At 48.1% G+C, this 22,433-nt stretch overlaps 1 protein-coding gene across 2 annotated transcripts in view; it reads right to left on the bottom strand.

Moving 5' to 3' along the window:
• SUSD4 (sushi domain containing 4) overlaps positions 1-22,029 on the bottom strand; it is a 120,239-nt gene extending 98,210 nt beyond the window's left edge. For both annotated transcript variants that reach the window (XM_059997928.1, XM_059997935.1), the window contains exons 1-2: positions 21,977-22,029; positions 21,214-21,384 (exon numbers count right to left, since the gene is read on the bottom strand). In XM_059997928.1, the coding sequence (XP_059853911.1) occupies positions 21,214-21,349 (136 nt within the window). In that variant the 5' untranslated portion in view covers positions 21,350-21,384; positions 21,977-22,029. The remainder of the gene's footprint in view (positions 1-21,213; positions 21,385-21,976) is intronic.
• Between the last annotated feature and the right edge of the window lie 404 nt (positions 22,030-22,433).

Genomic DNA, 22,433 nt, shown 5'->3' with positions numbered 1-22,433 from the left:
CTCTACCTTCCACCCATTCCAGTCATGACCCCCAAATGTCTCCAGACATTTGTAAATGTCCCCTGGAGGGGAAAAATCGCCCCCGTTGAGAACCATGGCCCTAAAGCATGACTCAAACATGCTGCTCCTTTCAGAAACTCTCAGTGGCTCGCCAATGTCCTCCCAACTAGTTCTCAGGAAGGAAACAGTCTTCAAGAGATTAGGGAATTATGTTTCCTACTTATGATCTCCTTTCTCTGGAGATTTTTGGGCTCCACCACCTTTGGGCTGGGGTTCAAGGTGTACTGGGGAAGAGGGGTAAAGAGGCAAAGCAGAGAGGGCAGCTGACAGATTCATCTTTGGTCTGACAGCTGAGGCTTCACGGCTGAGGGTACCCCTGCCTGGAGACAGTGAGGCAAGGAGGGGTAGACACGCAGGGCTCCAGGGCCAGATAGCGTGGGCTGGACCCCAGACCCACCCCTTCTTAATTCTAGGACCTTGGGCCTGTCCTTTCGTCTCTCTCTGCTGTGGTGTGCTTGTCTGAAAACGGGGATGAAAGCAGTACCTAATTCATAAGGTTGCATGAGTCAATATGAATAAAGCACTTGAAAAGTGCCTGGCACGAAGCAAGTAATTGACAAACATTAGCCATCACTATTACCATTGTTAATAATACGGCTACTACATTCCCAGCCTTATTGACTGTATGTTTCCAAAACATGCTCTCAGTTCAGGCCACAGTGAGTCCTTACACGGCAGTGAACACACCTTATGCTTGCCCATGGCGAATGCCTATGTTCATGCTCCTTCTTCTCAAATCCTCTGGTTTCCATGTCCTCCTACAGAAATTGTACATGCCTTTCAAGGCCTACCTCGAATGTCATCTCTGTTACAAATCCTTCCCTCTTCGAACAAGCCAAAAACCATCTTTCCCGTTCCTGGACCTCACGACGCTATGATTATGTACTCAACACATACTTTCTTCTGTTACAAGTATAGGGGATAGAATTATTCCAACTAAATACATCTCAACCCCTATCTTAGGGGTCACTCTACAGAACCTGGAATATTGTCTTTCACATAGTTAGTAATTCTAACTTGAATGCATAAAGGAAATAATTAATCTAAGATACTATTTTATAATACTATGATTTCTTGTCTGAGAGAAGCATTATAAGGCATACAAATACAGTTGCCCCCTGGTACCCTTGGAGGATTCATTCTAGCACCCCCAGGGATACCAAAATCCACAGATGCTCAAGTCCCTTATATAAAATGGCATAGTAGGGCTTCCCTGGTGGTGCAGTGGTTGAGAGTCCGCCTGCCGATGCAGGGGACACGGGTTCGTGCCCCGGTCTGGGAAGATCCCACATGCGGCGGAGCGGCTGGGCCCGTGAGCCATGGCCGCTGGGCCTGCGCATCCGGAGCCTGTGCTCCGTGACGTGAGAGGCCACAACAGTGAGAGGCCCGTGTACCGCAAAAAAAAGGCATAGTATTTGCATATAATATATACATAATATATATATATAATTTATGTACATCCTCCTGTACACTTTAAATCATCTCTAGATTACTTATAGTACCTAAGTAAATGCTATGTTAATAGTTATAAATACAATGTAAATGTTATATAAGTAATTGTCAGTGCCCAGCTAATTCAAGTTTTGCTTTGGGGAACTTTGTGGAAGTTTTTTTTCCCAAATATTTTCGATCTGTGGTGAGTCGAATCTGCAGATGCAGAACCCTCGGATATGGAAGACTGACTATACTCAAACTTCACTGCACTGAGCTGGATATCCTTGCTAATATATATTTGTAACAGAAAAGTGTTCAAACTTTCAGTTCTTAAAGTCATAAGCATATCATTTCTCCACTATTTTTTTTAGTATGTTAAGTGCTGAATTAATATTCTTACATAAATCATCAATTGCTTCCTCATAGTTTTGCTTCTGTGCTGGCTTTGATAGTTTCCCTGGACTAAAACACAGTCACACCTCACAGTTCCTGCTCAGGAGCCTGAAGATCTCAGCATGAAGGGAAGCGTTTCCCGTTACACTGCTCCTGAGTCTTTGTGTGAGCGAATCAGGCTCAGAGAAAACAATTCACACTATACAGCATTCATGAAACAATGGGCTGCCGGCCATCAGTGGACGGCACAAAAGGGCCTGAGAGTTTGGGTCTCTGTTCCCTGGAGAAAATATCACCTCGTGTGCTGCTGGAAACCAAAACAGAGCCATCATCAGAAAGGAACCTGTCACACCAGCCTTGGGCCAGCCCACATGCCTGGGCAGCTGAGCACCACGGCCCTGCGGTCAGGCCTCAAGGGGACTGGATCCCCGGGCCCCAGCCCAGGAGACTCAGGCACACGGACAGAGGAGACAGAGGGGGGCAAACAGACTCACTCATCTTCCCAGGGAGGTGAAGTGTGAAGAACAATAGCATATTTAAATTCCACAAAAAAACGTGCCAGGCTGATCTGAGTGTCCCCTATAACTCTAAATGTATTGGAGGGAAATTAAAAAGAAGTACTTAGCAGTTCATAAGCATATGAAATACATTACCCAAGACACAGTGGACAGAGAACCTGTGGAAGAAGGGTTTTAAGGGAATTCATGGAGAACAAGGTCCAGGCGAGGGAGGGAAGGAAGGAATGGCAGAAGCAATCGTGGCTAGCATTCACTGAGCTTCTGTTCCTGGCCAGAACTAGTTACAAGTGCTTTCCCGTTAAATGCTTTTCTCATTTAATCCAAATAACCCCCAAAGATGGGCCCTGTTGTTATAATCCCTCAAGTGTCTGAAGGACGGTAAGTGATGTCACAGAAAATCCCCAGCAGAGAAGAGACTGGGCCCTAGGCCTGGCTGTGCCAATAACCAGCTGTGAAACCCACAACACACCCTCACCCTGGGCCTTCACCTCCACACCAGCAATTTAGAAAACCCGTAGGGCTCTCCAGTTCTACCGCTGCTAACCCAAAGCCCCGCCTGGGGGGACCACACACCTGAACAACAGGAACGGCGATCACGCTCCGAATATTCCTTATGGCAGAAACATAACCCAAACAACTTTTTTCATGAGCAACTAAACCATCTGCGTATAACACTGGAAGCAGTAGCAGCGGCGCACTTGACGCTTCAGTCTGTCACAACGCCGTGCTGACTTAGAGATAAGCGAGACAAAAGCATTGCTTTTGCCTGTTTATTGGAATAGTTCTCGTTCCTGCCCACATTTTCAGGGAGAAAAAATAAAGATGAATATTTCTCACACATCATGTCCTATGACCCCACAGGCTTCTGTGTCCCGCCTGTCATTCACCTCTGCCTCTCCCACCCTGCCTGGCCCAGGGCCTCGCACATAATAAAGGCGCCATAGATGCTAGTTGAGTAAAGGATCACCCCACCTCTTCTCTATTCTTTTGATATTTATAGAGAAACCACTTTATAGCGGAGAGTTCTTCTAAACCGCACAGCGTTTGTTTGGCACTGCCAGGGAGGAGGAAGGGTTAAGTTAAAGGGGCAGCTCAGCCAGTCCAGATGAAGTTGTCAGCCTCCCTGTCTGCTGTTCCTCTTTACACCCTGTTTCCCCAGCGCGCCTTGAACCTCAGCCCATAGGGGTTTAAGACCAAAACTTCCAGAGAAAGGCACTCATAAGGAGGAAAAATAATTTGCCAAGCCCTTGAAAACGGCTTCCTTCTCTGCACCACTTCCATCCGGAGCTTGCTAGAGACTCACTCCCCAGCACTCTGTTCTGAGCCTGTGATTTTTTTAAACCCTTTCGGGTCATGAACCCATCTGAGGATCTGTGAACAGCAACACACCCTCTTCAGAGAAACGCACACACAAGTCTTCAAACACATGCACGGCCTGGGGAGGGACGGTTCCCAGACCTCCATAAGCCGGTTCACAGGTCCACAGGCACAAGGCTGCAACTCCTAGGCTGTGGGGATCAGAGAGGGGAGGGGGAGCTAGGCCTCAGTTGACCTGGCACTGCCTTCTCGGTGGGTCTGGACGACACCTCTTCTTTAACGAAAAGAGATTAGGGTCTCTTAACGCAGGCCCCTCAAAGCAGCACCACAACCCCGTCTGAACTGACAAATCATTCAGCTCTTCTGTTTGTTTCAACTTAAAATATCAGAAGAAGAAGGGAAAAAGAAAAGAACAAAGGAAACGTTTTGACTAGGAGAGAAAAAATTGCTCTATAAAAGATACTTTCAGGGCTTCCCTGGTGGCGCAGTGGTTGAGAGCCCGCCTGCCGATGCAGGGGATGCGAGTTCGTGCCCCGGTCCGGGAGAATCCCACATGCCGCAGAGCGACTGGGCCCGTGAGCCATGGCCGCTGAGCCTGCGTGTCCAGGGCCTGTGCTCCGCAGCGGGAGGGGCCACAACAGTGAGAGGCCCACATACCGCAAAAAAAAAAAGAAAAAAAAAAGATACTTTCGAAATGACTCAAAAACACAATCAAAGATAACTTCTTGGGCTTCCCTGGTGGCGCAGTGGTTGAGAGCCCGCCTGCCGATGCAGGGGACACGGGTTTGTGCCCCGGTCTAGGAAGATCCCACATGCCGCGGAGCGGCTGGCCCCGTGAGCCACGGCCGCTGGGCCTGCGCGGCCGGAGCCTGTGCTCCGCAACGGGAGAGGCCACAACAGTGAGAGGCCTGCATAGTGCAAAAAAAAAAAAAAAAAAAGATAACTTCCTGTTACTGTGCATGTTAACCCGTCACTTCCCCGCAGGCTAACTCCACATCATAATATTTACCCGACCTGAACCAGGGGTGGGCCCACCGGGTGGCCTGGGGAGCCATCTGCAATAGATTTTTTAGTGACCATTTACACTTGCCGCCGTAATGGAATAATGGGAGTGTCTAGCCGTAGATCGATTCGGTTAGAGCGAATATGATGGCCCTTTAATTTGGGAAACTCTGCAAATCTGAGCTTCCAGGTCATCTCTGGACCCCACTGTCAGACTCTGTATGTGGTTTGTCTGTGTACAGCAAATCTTAAGAAATGTTTGGAGAATGACTTCACAAGATGTATGCATAAGTAAGTGAATGGCTTGTAAGCCAGCCCCCTTAAATACATACATACACACACACACACACACACACACAAACACACACACACACACACGTAGGTTCACATGGCTGTAGCCTTGGCTCATATGGCTTCTTCCTCCCCTTGTGCACCTAACTGCCACTATTCCTTCAGCACTCATCTCTGCTATCATCTCCTCCTGGAAGCCTTCCCTGATCTCCCCTGGTTGGGATAAGAGCTCTGGATCCTCATAGTATCTTTCTATTAGAATTAACATTTGTCTTCCTTTGATATCTGCTAAGGACTGAATTGTGCCCCCCCTCCAAATTCATATCTTGAAGTCCTAAACCCCAACATGACTATATTTGGACACAGGGCCTATAAGGAGGTTAAATTAAACCTAGTAAGGTTAAATAAAGTCAGAAGGGTGGGGCCCTAATCTAATAGGACTGGTGTCCTTATAAGAAGAGACACCAGAGTGCTCCCTTTCTTTCCCCCTCTCTGTCCATGCACACAAACCAAGGAAGGGCCATGTGAGGACACAGCTAGAAGGTGGCCATCTGCAAGCCAGGAAGAGAGCCCTCACCGGAAACCAACCCTGCTGGCACCTTGACCTTGGACTTCCAGCCTCCAGAACCGTGAGAATATAAATTTCTGTTGTTTAAGCCACCCAGTCTGTGGTATTTTGTTATGGCAGCTCAAGCAGACTGACAACAGTACCAAGGCACAGACACATGAGCTCCTTGAGGGCTGAGACTGTATCATCTTCCTGTTTCTAGTCTTAGTACCTAACGTGGTCCTTGCACAAGTAAGTGAGTAAGTGATTAACAAATTCCTGTTGAGTAAATATAAGAGTGGATGGAGGTAAGAGGCTGTAAAGACCTCCTCCCTTTCTCACCTTTAGAATCTCAGAGCTATGTTTAAACCCCCTCAGGTCAGAGTGGTAAAAAACTCAGACACTCCAGGTGCTGTCACTCACTGAGGGAGAGGCAAGGTGGCTGCCTTCTAGGTGTGTCCTCACATGGCCCTTCCTTGGTTTGTGTGCATGGACACAGAGAGGGGAAGGAGAGCGAGCACTCTGGTGTCTCTCATAAGGACACCAGTCCTATTGGATTAGGGCCCCATCCTTCTGACTTCATTTAACCTTAATAGGTTCAATTTAACCTCCTTATAGGCCCTATGTCCAAATATAATCATGTTGGGGTTTAAGGGTCCATGATATGAATTGGGGGGCATAATTCAGCTCAAGGCAAAGCCAGATGTCAACCCTCTCAGTGTCCTTCCTGCCAGTTACTTGCAGCTGTTTGGGCCACCTGCCCAGATGTCAAATGCAAGAGGGAAGAGACAGTTTAGAAATAATAAAATGCTCAATTCAACAACATCTTTTATTCATATGGGAGCAGGTCCTGGCTGCAGAGTCCTTTAACCCGTTGACCAAGCCACCAGTAAGGGACCACTAGCTATGTCGGCGGTGCTTTGTGAGATCACCGAGGAGAAAGCCTGTTGCCTGCCCTGAAAGAACCTGTAATCTAGTTGTGAGGTCTGAGTTAGGAAATATTCTCTGGGTCCTTGGTACCTTCATTAGTCAGTAGACTCGTGTTTACTGAGTATCTAGAACCCGCAGAACATGGTCAGGTAAAAACAGATTAATCAGCTATGGACCCTAGCTTTCAGGAGCTTTTATAAGTAAAAACAAAACAAATAATAATGATGAGGATAATGAGAAGAGTAGCAGTCAACACTTAATGAAATCTCATTATAAGCCAGGCACTGGTCTCCATGCGTTCCATATATTAACCTATCTATTCCTCACAACAGTTCTATGACATGGGTTTTATTATCCCCATTTCATAGATGAGGAGACTGAGGCAGAGACAGATTAAGTAGTTTGCCTCACATATAAAGCAACCAAGGAGTAGAGCTGGGATTCAATCCCAGGGCTCTGTCTCCAGACCCCTTGTCCTTAGTGACTAAAAGTGCCACATAGGTGACAGAGACCTTCTTTTCCCGCCTCCTTAGAATGACGGGGCTGGACAGTGTGCAGTGTTTTCATAGGGTGAAGACAGAATAAGAGGAGGCACAGCCATGTAAAGCAGGTACACACCCAGGTGGGGGCCCTGGGGTGGCTTGCTCAGCCAGGTCCCCACCCAGTGCCCACTCTGTCCAGGCAAACCCTGTAGGGGAAGCCAAGGGGCTCTGCGCAAACCCCCTGGACCAACCATCTCCATGGTCCTCCCCAGCTCAACAGTCTACGATTCCAGTGCTGTGAGACTTCTGACAACAGAGAAGATTTGCAGAGCTAAGGAAGCCAGAGATCATCCAAGAGTCTCAGAAGGTGTGGAAGGGAGATGTAAGCTGTCTCCTCGGACACGGGAAGGCTCGGTGAAGGTAGAAAGAGGATGGGGTAATGTTCCAGGCCCGGGTAAAGGCCAGCTGGAGGGCGATGAACCCTAACCCTAACCCTCACTTAGGGCAGAGCAAATGAACAGGTTCAGCAGATCCAATTTGAATTTTGTCCCACCCTTGTTTCTCCAGGTCCATGGGCCATCTTTAGTGCATCATCTTTCTTCTGGAACTTTTAACGAATATGTGGTCATCTGGCTCTTCAACTTGGTGAGAGCAACTTTACATGTGTACCTTCATCCAGGAACGATACTGAAGAAATAGAGTTTGCATGTAAATGGAAGGTCCAGGAGAAACGGGCCTGCTGCAGCCTCTTGCATTTCCGTGGAAGTTAGCTGATGCTCCATCACTGAGAACATGACCCAGTTTAGCAACATCGACACAGCAGGGACTAGGGAAAAGGCCAAGTATTAGAAGACCAAGGCCCATGGGAGGTGAGATGCCACAAAGTGGAGGTAGAGACCAGTCCCCGGCTTTGCTTTTGATTAGAGCCTCTGGTAGCCACACGGCTGGAGGAAACCGAGAGAGAACAATGTTAACAGTAGCAGCAACAACAGACTCTCAGGAATCCGCCCTTGAGTATGGCTGCGGTCCTCTGCCCAGGGCGCAAAGGCGATCCACACAGAGACAGGGCAGGTTCACTCCCAGTTTTAGATCCTCTGTGTTTGGGGAGCCCCCAAAGAACTGGGTCTTCCTTCATCTGGAGGTGACAAAGGGCAAAAGCTCTGGGCTCATTACCATGTAAATGAAAACTACAAGGCAGATTTTCCGCAAAGCCGCTCTCAGGCGTTAAATGCCCTGCTACCTCATTCAACCATGCAGGACCCTCTCCTATTAATTCAAAGCCCGCTGACCGGGCTGTCCTTTAAAGGGCTGCTTCCCCAAATGAGACCCGGCATTCCAGGGTTGAGGACAGCTGGGGACCCGAGAGGCGGTTGGAGCAAGGCGCCCCTGGCGGCTAACAGGCTTTTTCCCCGAAGGGCTCTGAGGATGGATCGCAAACGGGAATTCCAGGCATTCCCTCTGAGGACTAGGAGTCCCAAGATCTCCAGCCCACAGACACCCAAAAGCAGCATCCCATCCGCAAAGCTATAAAGAGAGTCTGGAGGATTAGAGCCAGTATGCAGCTAGAGTTCGACGGAGATCAAGCACTTAGTGAGTCTCTGGATCCAGACGCGGCTCCCAATTCATGCTACCGTCCTACCTGAGCCCGGAGCTGCTGGCCCAGCTGCTGTGCCGGGATGCTTCCGGCTGAGAAATACCACGCAGGAGGAGGCGGAGGCGGAGAGGGACACGCAGAGCCCCCGCCTCGCTCCTGGACCTCTGAAGCACCTTTAATCCATCCCCTGCCTGCCTCACATGTTGAATTGCTTTTTCCTGGGGCATCTGTGAGCACACAAAAGGGGCTGACTGGGCTTGGGCCAACAGCTATTGAGAAGTTCCTCTCCGCGGTACAAGGACCTTCTCAATCTCCAGACGCGACCATTCACTGAAGGCGCCGGCGGCAGGGCTGGAGCACAGATTGGCACATTCCCCTTTGCAGCAAAAGAGCTCCTCCAGCTGCCTTGACATCGTGTTTGCATAAAATGAGCTTTCAGGGGGTCAGGGCCCGCACGTGGGGAGGTGTTTCCGTGCTGTGCAAAGCGTCTTCCTTTTGGATTTAGGAAAGCAAAAGGCAAAAATGGCCCTAGGGGCAGTGGAGAAGTCTCCTTCCAGACCGGCAATCCTAACTCTGTCTTGTATTTATAAAACCCCTTGTCTTCTGACCCTGCCTCTTCCATACCTGCACATCCGGCCCCCTGCGGAGTGTAAAGGACCGAGCCTTGTTGCCCCTGATTTACAGATGAAGAAACCAAAGCATGGAGAGGTTAAGTGACTTGCTTCAGAGGTGACAGAGCTGGTCACAGGGGGTGGGGGTGACAGAGGGTTCTCTCTCTGACAACCCGCACCTTTGAAGATTCACTGACAGCCTGAGAAGACTGAATCTTTGAAGGACCGGAGCACAGGGCTGCCAAAGGATTTGTGTAAGAAGGACGTGCAGCTGAAGCACGGAGCTCATAAAACATCCCAGCCCCCCAGGAGTTCGGAGGAAGGGGCAACTGCGGGGAGGAGGTCCCCCCGGCACCCTCACCGCACTCACGCACATCATCCCCTCTGCTCAGAATCCCCAGGAAGGGGAACACACAAACACCACCTAGTGACCACGTCCAGCTCTAGTTCTCGGGTTAGCTCCGTCCTCCCCGTGAAGGTGGGAAGAGACTGTGACGCTTCTGCAGTCAGGCGTCAAACATCTCTGTGCACATCCTCCATCCTCCCAAACAGAGCCTTCCTCCCTCCCTCCTGCCCTGCGTTCCTTTCTGTCCAGTGGGTGTAGGCACCCAGAATTCAAAGTACTTAAACATCCTCCTGATAATAACATGAGATTAAACCTCCTGCCCCCAAACAGAACGGGCCATCAACAGTCAGAATCAAGTTCTGTGGTCGTTGTCACTGTTCTGTTATTATTACTACCAACACTGCTTAGCAGCACAACTCTTCACCCCCCTTACTGGCTTCTCCTCTTGACATTTGAATGTGGGTGCTTCCCGGGCTTCCCCCTCAAACCCTCTTCTACACTCTCCTCCTGGAAAAGTCATGCCCCTCCTGCAGCTCCTGCCACTTTTCTTTTGGCCACACCACGCAGCATGTGGGATCTTAGTTCTCCGACCAGGGATCCAACCCGTGGCCCTGCAATGGAAGCGGGGAGTCCTAACCACGGGACCGCCAGGGGATTCTGATGCATAAATCTGCGTCTCCGGCTCTAACCTCTGTCCTGAGCACCTAAGCGAGTTTTCAACTGCCTGATGGACGGATGGTGCCCAAATGGGTGTCCTGCAGGCAATGCAAATCTCCTAGTCCAAACTGAACTCATTAGCTTCCCTCCAAATGACCACTGCTGGGGCTCTGCGAACGGCCCTTCCTCCGGCCCCACATCCAGCCAGCTGTCCGGCCCCAGTTCCCCCTCCTTCTTCACCTACGTTACATGCATTCATTTCTCTGTAGTTAAAGCCCTAATCATGTCCCTCCTGGGCCAGTTCAAGATTCTTCTAACCGGCCCCCGCTGGAATACAAGTTCCCCGAGGTCAGAGCTGTTTTGCTCCCCACTGGATCCTCCACCAAGTCACAGGAAACCCTTCATGAGCAAAGGTCTCTCTATCTCTCCTCCACCTTCACATTGCTAAAAAATTCTTCCCTGAAGCAAAGATCCAATCACGTCAAGTCCCCAAAGACATATTCTGTAGGTCACCAATTGACCCCAGTGTTCAAATTCCTACACGTCGTAATGAGCTGGGCATGTAGCTCCAACCTGCCTGTCCAGCCCCCTCCCTTGTGTCTTCTCAATCTATCTGCCCTTTACTAAGGCTGCCCTGGGCTAGTCCTTGTCTTTGGTACATATTCGTTTCAATCTTAGTATCTGTATCCTCTCTCCTGGAGGGGAAAAAAAAAAAAAGCATCTCTCAACCAACACCTTCTCTGCCTGGAAAATTATTTTATTGTTCAAGACTTAGCTCAAGTGTCCTCTTCTTTGGTAAGCCTCCCCCCGCCCCTCCTTCTTCCCCAGAGTCTCCAAGATACATCTCCACTATGGGACCTGCTATAGGAATTAGGACAGTGAGTTCTATACCGGGGCCAAGGCCCGGTGACTTCCTAGCGATTTCAGTACCACACACCTGTCTCAGCCTGTGCCATCGGGTGTTATTAGGTATTTGTTACACTATATTCCTTCAAAACAAACGAAGCTCTTGGTAGGCTAATCCCAGCACGGTGAATGTAGCAAACATTCGTTATTCATCGTCAGTTTGTTAGTGATGACGCTGACACCTCAGATAATTATGATACTTCCCCCTAGTCATGCATTTGATTCTCACAACAATCATGGGAGCCAGATGGTCCAAGTATGTCACCAATAATGAAACTGAGGCAGCAAACAGGTTACCATCACTTAGCCAGATGGTGACAATAGCAAGGAAAACGGACTCCATGTACTTTCTACTGGGCCCTATACCTCTCCAGCTCTTTGCCTCAAGAAATGAAGACATAACCACCAAGTCATTATTACCAGCAAAAAAGCACCTCTCATCCGTAAAACAATGGTGGAAACAGTTTGGTGTGATGAAAAAACCCGGTCCACCATTTACAATCCAAGAGAAAAAATCTGGGCATAGAAAAATCTCAACATAGAGTGGCCCCAATGAGCCATCGAGTACATGCTGTCATACTACCACTTAAAGCTGCAGATGCGACTCCCAGAAGAAACTGAAAATGCATCCTTGGGTTAGATTCTGACAGGGAGACTCAGAGTTAGTTAACAGAGGCAGTGTAATAGAACAATTGCGAGCCTCTCCCAGGATTAAGCCTCTAAACCTATCAAGTTTCTACAAAACAAGCAGATCCTGTTATTTCTGCCTGGAGAGAATCGGAATCTTCTGACTTTAAGTGTTAAAGGATTCTTCTACCTACTGAGGCTCTGAATTTGGAAACCAGCTAGATGAGCCGCAATGTTGTACAACAACCAGATTTTAAAGAATCCACTGTATGAATGGATTTTCTTTCTTTCTTAGAAGAACCTCTCGCTGGTTCACCCAATTCAATCACATATCCCTTTTATAAATGCAATCAAACCAAAGAAATAAGGTCCTTTTGTATTTTGTGACTCGGAGAAAAAAGGCATCTCGAACACGAGTGACCCTCCTTGCTCAGCTCTGCTCCCTCACTGGTAATTCCAGGCCATAAAAGTCACCCACTGCAAACAGAAACGTGAGATAACCAGGTCGAACTGTCACTTCCAGAAAACCTTACTCATCCTCTCCCTTGAAAAGGTCAGTTTATTGGGATAGTGATGAAATGATTATTAACCAATCCTACTGGGCTCTGCAAGTCCTCTCACCTCTAAGGATAAAAATCCGTTCCTGGAGACCAGGCATTCACTGGACGTGCTCACACTTGTGTACACACTTGTGTACAGGCCCTCTGGGGCTGCTTGTGGCTTTACCCCACGGTAAATTAATGGAGGCTCACCCACCATAGTGCTCCCAAGTTCACTGGCATCGCCAGACAATGTCAAGAATTATTTTGTTTTACTTCTCTGATGTTCCCAGTTCACCCTGTTTCAGATGAATGAAGCAATTACAATACTCTCAATGAAGAAGCTATATTCCAATGCACTTTCAATTCCAGTTTGTGAGCAAGTTACTTATTTCTATTTGTTTTTCTTCCTGGGTGGATAATTTCTTCTGTCTTAGAATAGTAGAGCAATCTTTTTCTTAAAGAAGAAATACTGGGCCAAATGCTTCCTTAAAACTTAGTGTCTTCAGCTCATACCATCAAACACAAACATCTTCCTGGACAGTAGAGTAAACAGCACTCAGATCTCATCAAATATCAAACCTTATTCTTAATTCAAAGCTGTTGAAGGAACTTTTCGTGGTGCCCATGATCCTCAGCCATAATTTTTCTTTTTATCTTTTGATATGTACTAATTAGATTATCATCTACATCGTATAAATGAAAAGACAGGTTTAAAGGCTGGCCCCGAAGAGATAAGTCTCGACCAATAGGCCTGGCCGCTTATCCGTCTTTGTCTGTTTGTGGGACCTTAGGAGATCAACCTCCCAGAGAATGTCTCTTCAAATTAAAAAGAAAAAAAAAAAGAGAGAGAGAGAGAAAAAAATCAAAATCTCTTCATTTCACTGGGTTGTTAAGAAAATTAAAGGTGGTGATACATGTAAAAACACCTTGCAAACCATAACATTCTAAGCACATACTAGCTAAAGTTATTATTAGTGCTTGACAACATGGCATGGAAAAGGACCCCTCCAAGGAAGGCTACCCCATTGGGAACGATAAATAGGAGGGGATGGTGATGGCCTGACAGTCACTAAGGCCATCTCATTGGGGACAATAAACAGGAGGGGATGGTGATGGCCTGACAGTCACTAAGGCTATCTCATTGGGGACAATAAACAGGAGGGGACGGTGATGGTCTGACAGTCACTAACGGAAGGCCCCAGAGACCAGCCATTTGTTTTCACACCCTTTCCTCCTCAGGGCAGGTGAGACTCAGAGCATATCTCATTCATTCTGACCCCCTTCCTCAGACAGTCACAAAGAGACTGGAATTGAAATAAAACACATCCTGATAAGTTCACGAGTTTCTAGCCCCTTCCCTCTCTCCATTCGGAGCTCAAGATTCAGGCACTGTGGCTCTCACTTTTTCTCGAGTTGAGAGATGCTGTTGCTGTTGTTGATTTGCTTATATATTTTCTGCTTTTGAGTCACAACACAAAAGAGCGCCCCTGAAATGCAAATCAAAACCACAATGAAAAACCACCTTACACCTGTCAGAATGGCTATCGTCAAAAAGATAACAATATTAATATATTAATAGTATAGCACAGAGAACTCTTCTCTATACTCTGTAATGACCCACATGGGAAAAGAATCTAATAAAGAGTGGCTATGTGTATATGTATAACTGATTCACTTTGCTGTACAGCAGAAACTAATACAACATTTTTATTCAACTATAATCCAATAAACAATTTTTTAAAAAAGGACAACAAATAATAAGCATTGGTGAAGATGTAGGGAAAAGGGAACCCTTGCACACTGTTGGTGGGAATGTAAACTGGTGTAGCCACCATGGGAAACAGCACAGAGGTTCCTCAAAAAATTAAAAATAGAATTACCATATGATCCAGCTATTCCATTCCTGGGCATATATCCAAAGAAAATGAAAACACTAATTTGAAAAGATATATGCGGCCCCATGTTCATAGCAGCATTATTTACAACAGCCAAGATATGGAAGCAACCTTAATGTCCATTAACAGATGAATGGATAAAGAAGATGTGGTATACATATACAATGGACTATTGCTCAGCCATAAAAAAGAATGAAATTTTGCCATTTGGAACAACATGGATAAGCCTAGAGGATATTGTGCTTAGTGAAGTAAGTCAGACGGAGAGAGACAAACACTGCATGTTTTCACTTACATGTGGAATTTTAAAAATAAAACAAATGAGTATAACAAAACAGAAACAGATACAGAGAACAAACAAGTGGTTACCAGTGAGGGGAGGGGCACAATAGGGGAAGGGGATTAAGAGGTACAAACTACTATGTATAAAATAAATAAGACGGACTTCCCTTGTCCAGTGGTAAAGAATCCCCCTTACACGGCAGGGGACACAGGTTTGATCCCTGGTCAGGGAACTAAGATCCCACACACCTCGGGGCAACTAGACCCTTGCACCAAAACTACTGAGCTCACGTGTCTCAACTAGAGAGCCTGCGTGCTGCAAGCTACAGAACCCACGTGCCCTGGAGGCTGTGTGCCGCAACTAGAGAGAAGCCCGCGCGCCGCAAGGAAAGATCCCGCATGCCTCAACAAAGATCCCGCGTGCTGCAACTAAGACCTGATGTAGCCAAAAATAAATAATAAAATAAATAAATAATTTAAAAATAAAATAAATAAGATACAAGGATGTAATGTACAGCACAGGGAATATAGCCAATATTTTATAATAAATTTAAATGAAGTATAATCTTAAAAACTATCAAATCACTATGTTATACACCTGAAACTAATGTAACATTGTATATCAACTATACTTTAATTGAAAAAAGAGTTCTCTTACTCCAAGGTGGGGCAGGCCACAGTTCCAAAATATCTGATAACTGTGGCTTAAAGAGAAATACTTGGGTTGAAACACAAAAAGCAAAAAAATGCATTTAGAGATTAGCATTTCCATGCCTACGGAGAAAGTTTACAATTAAAAGGATAATATGGGTCACCATGCCTTACTATCGGGGTGACCCTGAGCAATAATAGTTCCTACTTCGTAGAGCTGGCATGAGGATTAAATGAGTTAATATATGTAAATGAGGAGAACAGCATTGGCACAGAGTAAGCACTGTCTAAAGGTTTGCCATTAGTATTATTACAACAATTGACAAATTTTTATCCATCACTCAGGTGTTGGCCAATTTAAAACTTGTCCCCCCCAAAAATAAAATAAAATAAATAAAACTTGTCCCATCTTTTTCCAATCTTCCATGGTTAGCAACGGTTGACAGTTTGTTCTTGTGAGAATGGACCAATAAATCAACAAAATGTTGCATCTGATCCATGAGAATCTACATCTGAGGCATCTGTCCTAAGTGCTGCGGTTGGTTTTGGCGAAATGCAACTGTGCTTCTAAACAAATCAGAAAACCTATTTTTCTGCCCCTTTCTTTCCCTCAATTCAGAGACGATGATCCCAGTGACCTCTTTAGACATATTGTTACTAAGTGTGGTTATTTCAATTATCAAACACCAAATGAGCTTGCAAAATAAGACAAGGATAAAAGAAGTCTGGAAAAATCACCTTCCTCTTCAGTATCAATAAATAACACTAAATTTTCCATTGAATTAAAAATGTACGTGAAGAAAACAGTTTGAGGCAACCTTCTGCATTCAAACTTTCTAGAAGAAACCAGCCCTTACTTGTTGCTTTCCTAAGGATCAAGGACTACGTTCAATTCCCTTATCTTCGTATCCCCAGGGCATGCAACAGACACTCACAAAAGATAGATGAATAGATGGGAGAAAACAGAGCTGGCTTTTACCCACAGTGTTCAGAACCCATCAAATTCCTATAATCACAGAATTAAAGAATGTTCGTGATATGGAAGGAATTGAGCTCAGGAGAAGTTACACAACTTGCCCAAAGCCACGTGGCTATTTAACAGCAGAGACTGAACTTGATCTATCACCCCTGTAAAGAACACTGGGCTCTCAAGCTGTACCAGAGCTTCCCAGCTAAGGGCAAGTCTCCGTGGCCTTTTGGAAGCTTTTGAAATATGCCTCTGACACCAGGAAGAGCGCCACATGGGTGCTTTTCTTCCCGTATTTAATCAATATTTACTGGAGAGCAATCTTCACCTACACTCTTTGTTACTCTCAGGAATTAAAGAACCACTGACTCTCTCCAACTTGCCACTTCAGGCCTCTGAGATGAGAGATTCGCTATTTGTGGTATGAAATCCTTCTCCTGTCTCCCAGAGCTTTCCGATTTCACCTCGGGGATAAATCAAAAGCGTTTCCATGCTGCTTATATTAGAGTGGCCTTTTGTTGAAGAAACATGCTTTATAATTTGAGGCGCTGGGACTTTTGTTTATAGACTGAATTAAGTACAGGTTGAAACTGAGGCTTTTAGACATAACATTGCAGGAGAAGCTTACGCTCTACCACGTAAGAAATCTTTCTCAAACTCCAAGAGACTGGCACCTCCAACTCAGTGAGCTGGGCAGACAGCATTTGTTCCTGCCTGCTGGCACACAGCTCAATGCTACGGCCACATGGCCCAAACAAGACCTCCAGGAGCTTAAGCCAGCGGTACTAGTGCCACAACTCTGATGTGCAGACAGGGCAGCCCAACGGGGAGTGCCCTGGGTCAGAGACTCGGAAGCAGAGAAAGGAAACGGAGCATAGCTCAGATGATATTACGTTCCTGCTCTAAACCCTTCAGTGGTTCCCACTGCCTGCCGTGCGACACTCGGAATCCTCACGGGGGCTTATGATTGGGTCCCAAACTATTTATTCCTCCTCCTTACCTACTGGTTCCCTGCAGGTCTACCATGTTCTAGATGATCCAGACTGTTCTGTCTCCCTGAACAGTTCAATGACGTCACCACCTCCACACCTCTGCACAAGGTGTCTCTCCCCTGAGATGCTCCAACCACTGCCTCCCTCAGATCTCATCCTAAGTGCCACCTCTTCTCTAGAACCTTTCCTGAGTTCTCCTCCAACCTCCCAGGCCTCCTCCAAGTGGAAGTGGCCTCAATCGCCATGACACTCTTGTAGTACTTTTGTAACTGCCCATGGTAATTATTTTCTAAACGGTGTGTCAGCAATTTGGGAATGTCTTTTCTTGCTGTCAGTCAGCATTAGCTGAGCATCTTCTGTGTGTCAGATGCTGTGCTGGGTGCCTGGGACATGAAAATAAATAAAGTCAAGGTTCTTGCCTTCAATGGGCTTATGCTCTAGTGGATGAGATGACACTAGGACAAAGGGTTATACCTAGTGCAGGGGGGGAAATGAAAGAGATGATGGCATTATAAGTTGGGTCTTAAAGAGAAATGTGTTCACTGGGCAAAAAATAGAGAGGAAGGAAGGGTTCTTCTAGGGGAAAAGAACATTATATACAGCAGTGCTTGTCACAGGTTTTACCGAATGAATAAAACAAAGGCCGGGAAGGTTCCAGATTGGTTAGCCCCCTGCTCACTACTGTCTACATTTACTGAGTGTGTTCATGACTCCCATCCCTCACAGCAACCCCGAAAGTTAGGCAGCATCATCCTCATTTTATGGATGAGAAAACTGAGGCTTCCAATGCCCAAAACCCCAAAGCTATCAAGTAGCAGAGCGTGGCCAGTGTTCCTGATACTATAAGGTTGTACTAATGAGTTCGCCTTCAAGGACCTAAACATAAAGCAAACTCTTAGCTCTCTTCCTCTAAGCCTGGGTGGACCACTCCGGGCAGACCTCAAATACCCAAAAACCATCTCAGGGAACACATACTGAGAGGGAAGAAGAGAGAAGCAGCCGAAGCTGTGCTGCGTCCAGATTCTGGGAACAGCGAGGCCCTGTGTCTCCCTATAAACCTGATGTTACTCCTCTCACAGTATATGGTTTTAGTGGCCCCAAATGTGGGTCCTCTTTCCTAATATATAAACGGCAACCTGGAAAGAGCCGTCCAAAAGTCACCTCAGGCCAACTCAGGCTCATTAAAGCTCCCTTAGGGCTCTGAGAATTGAACTGAACCTCTGGCTTTCTAGGAGAAAGCACTTCGTTTTTGACAGAGTTCTCTTCCCTCCTTTTCTTCATCTGATCACTTGCTCAATTTTTCCCTTTCTAGTTCAGGCTTTTACTGTAACTCCTGTATTGGGCATATGCTCTTTTTTTTCCCCCTCCTAGCTGAGACTATTATATCTTGCTATTGTCATGTTCCTTTTCCATTGAAAGCAATCAAAAATGAAAATCCACATTTCAGAACGGTGTCTATTAAATAGGCACCTTTTCATGGTTGGAAAAAAAAAAAGACAGCACTCTCTGAGGGCTGACTTTCAGTTCTGTGTATCACCTAAAGATTAGACGCTTGGGTGAGACTTTTGCCTCTTCACAGGCCATTTGTATTTGGGTATTTGAGAGAGACGGCAGAAAGTCTCGAGCCAGAACCAATTTGTTTTAAGGAATTCTTTGTCGAAAGCATTGCTAATCAAAGTGTGGTCCTGAGACCAGCAGCGACTGCATCACTTGTGAGCTTGTTGGGAACGGAGACTCTCAGGCTCACCCCAGACCAGCTGAACCAGAATCTGCCGTTTTGCAAGATCCCAAGTGATTCATAAGTACATTAAAATTTTAGAAGTACTGGTCTAGAATTAAAATGAATTTGCTTTAATGAAACCACCCTGTAGCCTCCACGTGGACTTCTTTCCTAAGAAAGAAATCTCTGTACAGTAAACTCCATAGAACATCCTCCACCACGCTTTTCCACCCAAACTGTTTATTCATGGAAGAATTTTGAAATGATAAATCAGCTTCCAGAAATCACACTCAGCCTGAGGGAGTTCCAGATGACACAAAGCTGATGGCCAGCCTTTCTACAGTGTGTGGGAACTAAGAAGGGAGAAGTAGGGCTTCCCTGGCGGCGCAGTGGTTGAGAGTCCACCTGCAGATGCAGGAGACACGGGTTTGTGCCCCAGTCCGGGAAGATCCCACATGCTGCAGAGCGGCTGGGCCCGTGAGCCATGGCCGCTGAGCCTGCGTGTCCGGAGCCTGTGCTCTGCAACGGGAGAGGCCACAACAGTGCGAGGCCTGCGTACCGCAAAAAAAAAAAAAAAAAAAAAAAAAAGAAGGGATAGGTAACAGGCAACCCTCGTCCCGCCTTCTTTAAGGCCCTGGATCTTTCTGTTGATATCTTTGCCTCTCGGAAGAGGGGAGTAAAAGACGTGTTGTACAACCGCACGGGTGACTAATGTGAGACTGAGGGGGCTGTGCTGTGTACTGAGCTCTGAGATCCTTGAGTGGGGGGACGCTCTGTAAACACAAATGGCAGAACCAAGAGCCAGCCAAGTCCAGGCTGTGCTCACACCTCACACTTCCAATAACAACAGTCAAGACACACACAGATGAACCCTGACTAACCTGTCACCTACACTGGAGAAAGGAACAGAGAGGATGGAGAATCACGTGCACCTGGTTTAAGGAAATGACAGCTAGAACTGGAAGAAAGAAAAGGGAAGAGGGGAGGTGATGACCAGGCCCTGCTCGAGGCTGTCTTGCCCACCTGGTCTCAGTCACCCTCCAAGTGGAGCTAAAGCTCACGGGCGGACAGAGGCTGTGACCAGAGCCCTGGCAGGCCACACAGGTGTTGGCCTGCCATCCCACTTGACCTTGGTCTCTATGAAGAGGACACCTGCCTCAGAGACATTTTTATAAAAAAAAGGGAGCACCAAAAAAGTTACCCCTTGTTGAAAAACCAAAACCGGGTCCCCCAGCCAAAGTGAGTGTTTTCTCACTAATTCCGATAAACATGCACATCACAGGAAGCTCCTTTAGACTCCTGGCATCTTTCAGACCTCTAAGTGCAACGCCTGGGTTATTGATTCCTCTGTGTTAAAGCCCAACTTGGTAGTGCCCTCCCCCACTTCTACTAATTTTTCACTCATTATTTCCATCTTCACCTTTGAATTCTCTAAAACGGCAATATTTTAAAACACTAAAATGGTTTACTTGTTATCAATCAATACCTGCTTTTCCACCAATTATAATTTCTTTGTAGATTAACAGTTTTTCAGCTCCAGAAACATGATTCTGTCCTTTTAATATGCCCACATCAGCAAGCTCTCACAGGAAATCTGGAACGGACAGCAAAGAGCAGTGGTGGCAGAAAGACCCTTAGGCTCTGAAATTCAGACAGGAATGCCATCCATCTTCCTCTACCACAACCAAAAGACAGCCCTCCCCACCAGAACCGAATATGTCAGATATCAGCCGCCTCTGAGGACTGAGGCTCTGAATTTGATTTCAGCTAACTTCCACTTCATAGAAAAGCACTCAACTTTATTCCCCCTGTAACTCAGACCTGGAAAAGCCAAGCAGTTCTCCAGAAACACATCTGAAGGAACAACTGTGCATCCCCTCCCCACCGTCAACATGCACGGGCATGCCTGAACACACCACCTCCCAAGGCAAAGAGAAAGTTAACTTTCAAATAAAGCTGTCCTGCAGCCAGTCTGGTCACATTTCCAGACCCTTTACATTCACAAAGGTGGTTCTTGCAACTCTGGCCTAAATCCAGAAGCTGAAAACTGACCTCTCCCTGCTGAGGGCACAGACCAAGGTCAAAGGTCCACAAACACACGTTCGCCACAAATACACCACTTTCTTTCTCTCTCTCTCTCTTGGCCAAAGTGAGAATAATGGGCCAGGCTTATTGTCTTTCCTTCAGAGAAGCCAGGATGGGCGGCTGGTGGGAAGCTCCAGACAGAATGTGGGTGTGTGAATCTATGCAGGCTCCACAGAGGAATTTTCTGGGAACTCCAGGGGTTTTGAAGAAGGGTGGTCTCACGCTGGGACACAGGGGCTCCTTGGATTCTCAGGTGCCCCAGAAGTGTGGGGTGTAGGGGGGGCGTAGTGGCAAGGCTATCCTGCCAGCCAGGCTCCCCTTCCCTGCCGTCCCAGGCCCTCCCCACCACGGCGGGGTCACTCACCGCCCGTGAGCTGTGCAGGGCCGAAGCACAGCGCCAGCTGAAACCACAGGATCACGGCCAAGAGTCTCTGGGGGGACTGAGGCTGCTGCTGCTCTAGAAATCCATCTCCATTGCTCGGGTTCATTCCATGATACATCTTTCATCCACAGAGGGCATCCGGCTTGCAAGAGTCTGCAACCAAGAGCGAACACGACGATACCCCAGGCTGCCAGGGCGCCGGGGGCCACGCTCCCCCTCCTCCGCCCTGGGACCGGGACCCTCGGCTTCCCCTGCTCCTTTCCCATTCCTCACCCGCGCGGCCCCCGCCCCCTTTCCCACTGCGAGCTCCCCCCTCTTCTCCCCAGCGCGGGGTACACTGAGTAACTGCCGCCGCGGGATGCTGCGCGTGCGGGAGGGATGGAGGAGGGGTGGGAGGGCAGGGGTTAGCGCACATTGGCTCCGTGCCGGTCCCCCGGATTCAGCGGCTGTGACCACGACAGGAAAGTCTAAAGCCTTCCAGCCTCTCGGGGCTGAAAAAACACTTTTCCCCGGGCCTACACATTTCACTCCTAGCAATCTCACGAGGTGGCACCGGATCCCCCCAGCTACTTCTCTGGTTTTCCCCAGGATCGGGATGGGTCCTACTGCCCAGTCCCCAGTGAGATTTCTCTGCGCTGTCAAAAAATTCCTCCCTCGGGGAGGAGAACCAGGCACCAACTCCCCCTCCTCGGCCTGCGAGCGCCTCCCCGAGATGGAAAGCCCCTTCCGAGGCTCTCGGTCTTACCTGTGGGTCTCATGCATGCAGCTTCCTTCCCTCCTCCGCCTCCTCCCCCCGCCAGTCTAACCCGCATCTGTGCGCGACCTCTGCTGCCGCCGCTGCGCGAGCGAGCGAGACGGAAGCCGCGGCGGCGGCGGCGGCGGCGGCGGCGGCGGCGGCGGCGGCGGCGGCGGCGGCGGCGGCGGCGGCGGCGGCGGCGGCGGCGGCGCCCGGCTCCAGCTCCCCCCGCCCGCGCTCTCCCTCCCCAGGCTCCGGGAGCGGACGGGTGCGGGAGTTGCGCGGCGGAGGACGGTAGTCCGGCCGCGCGCCCCCGAGGAGTCACCCGCGCGCCCGCTACCTGAGCTCCCGAGCGCGCGGCGGCGGCGCGGAGAGAGGGACGGGGCGGGGGCGGGGCGGAGGCGCGCAGCCCGGACACGCACGCGGCGGGCACGCGCCTCCGCAGACCCAGCCGGCGCCGCGGCTG

Source organism: Delphinus delphis, chromosome 1 (assembly GCF_949987515.2).
Source record: "Delphinus delphis chromosome 1, mDelDel1.2, whole genome shotgun sequence".
Lineage (NCBI taxonomy): Eukaryota > Metazoa > Chordata > Mammalia > Artiodactyla > Delphinidae > Delphinus > Delphinus delphis.
Note: the sequence above shows the minus strand (reverse complement) of the source record. Positions and strands in the feature narration are given on the sequence as shown.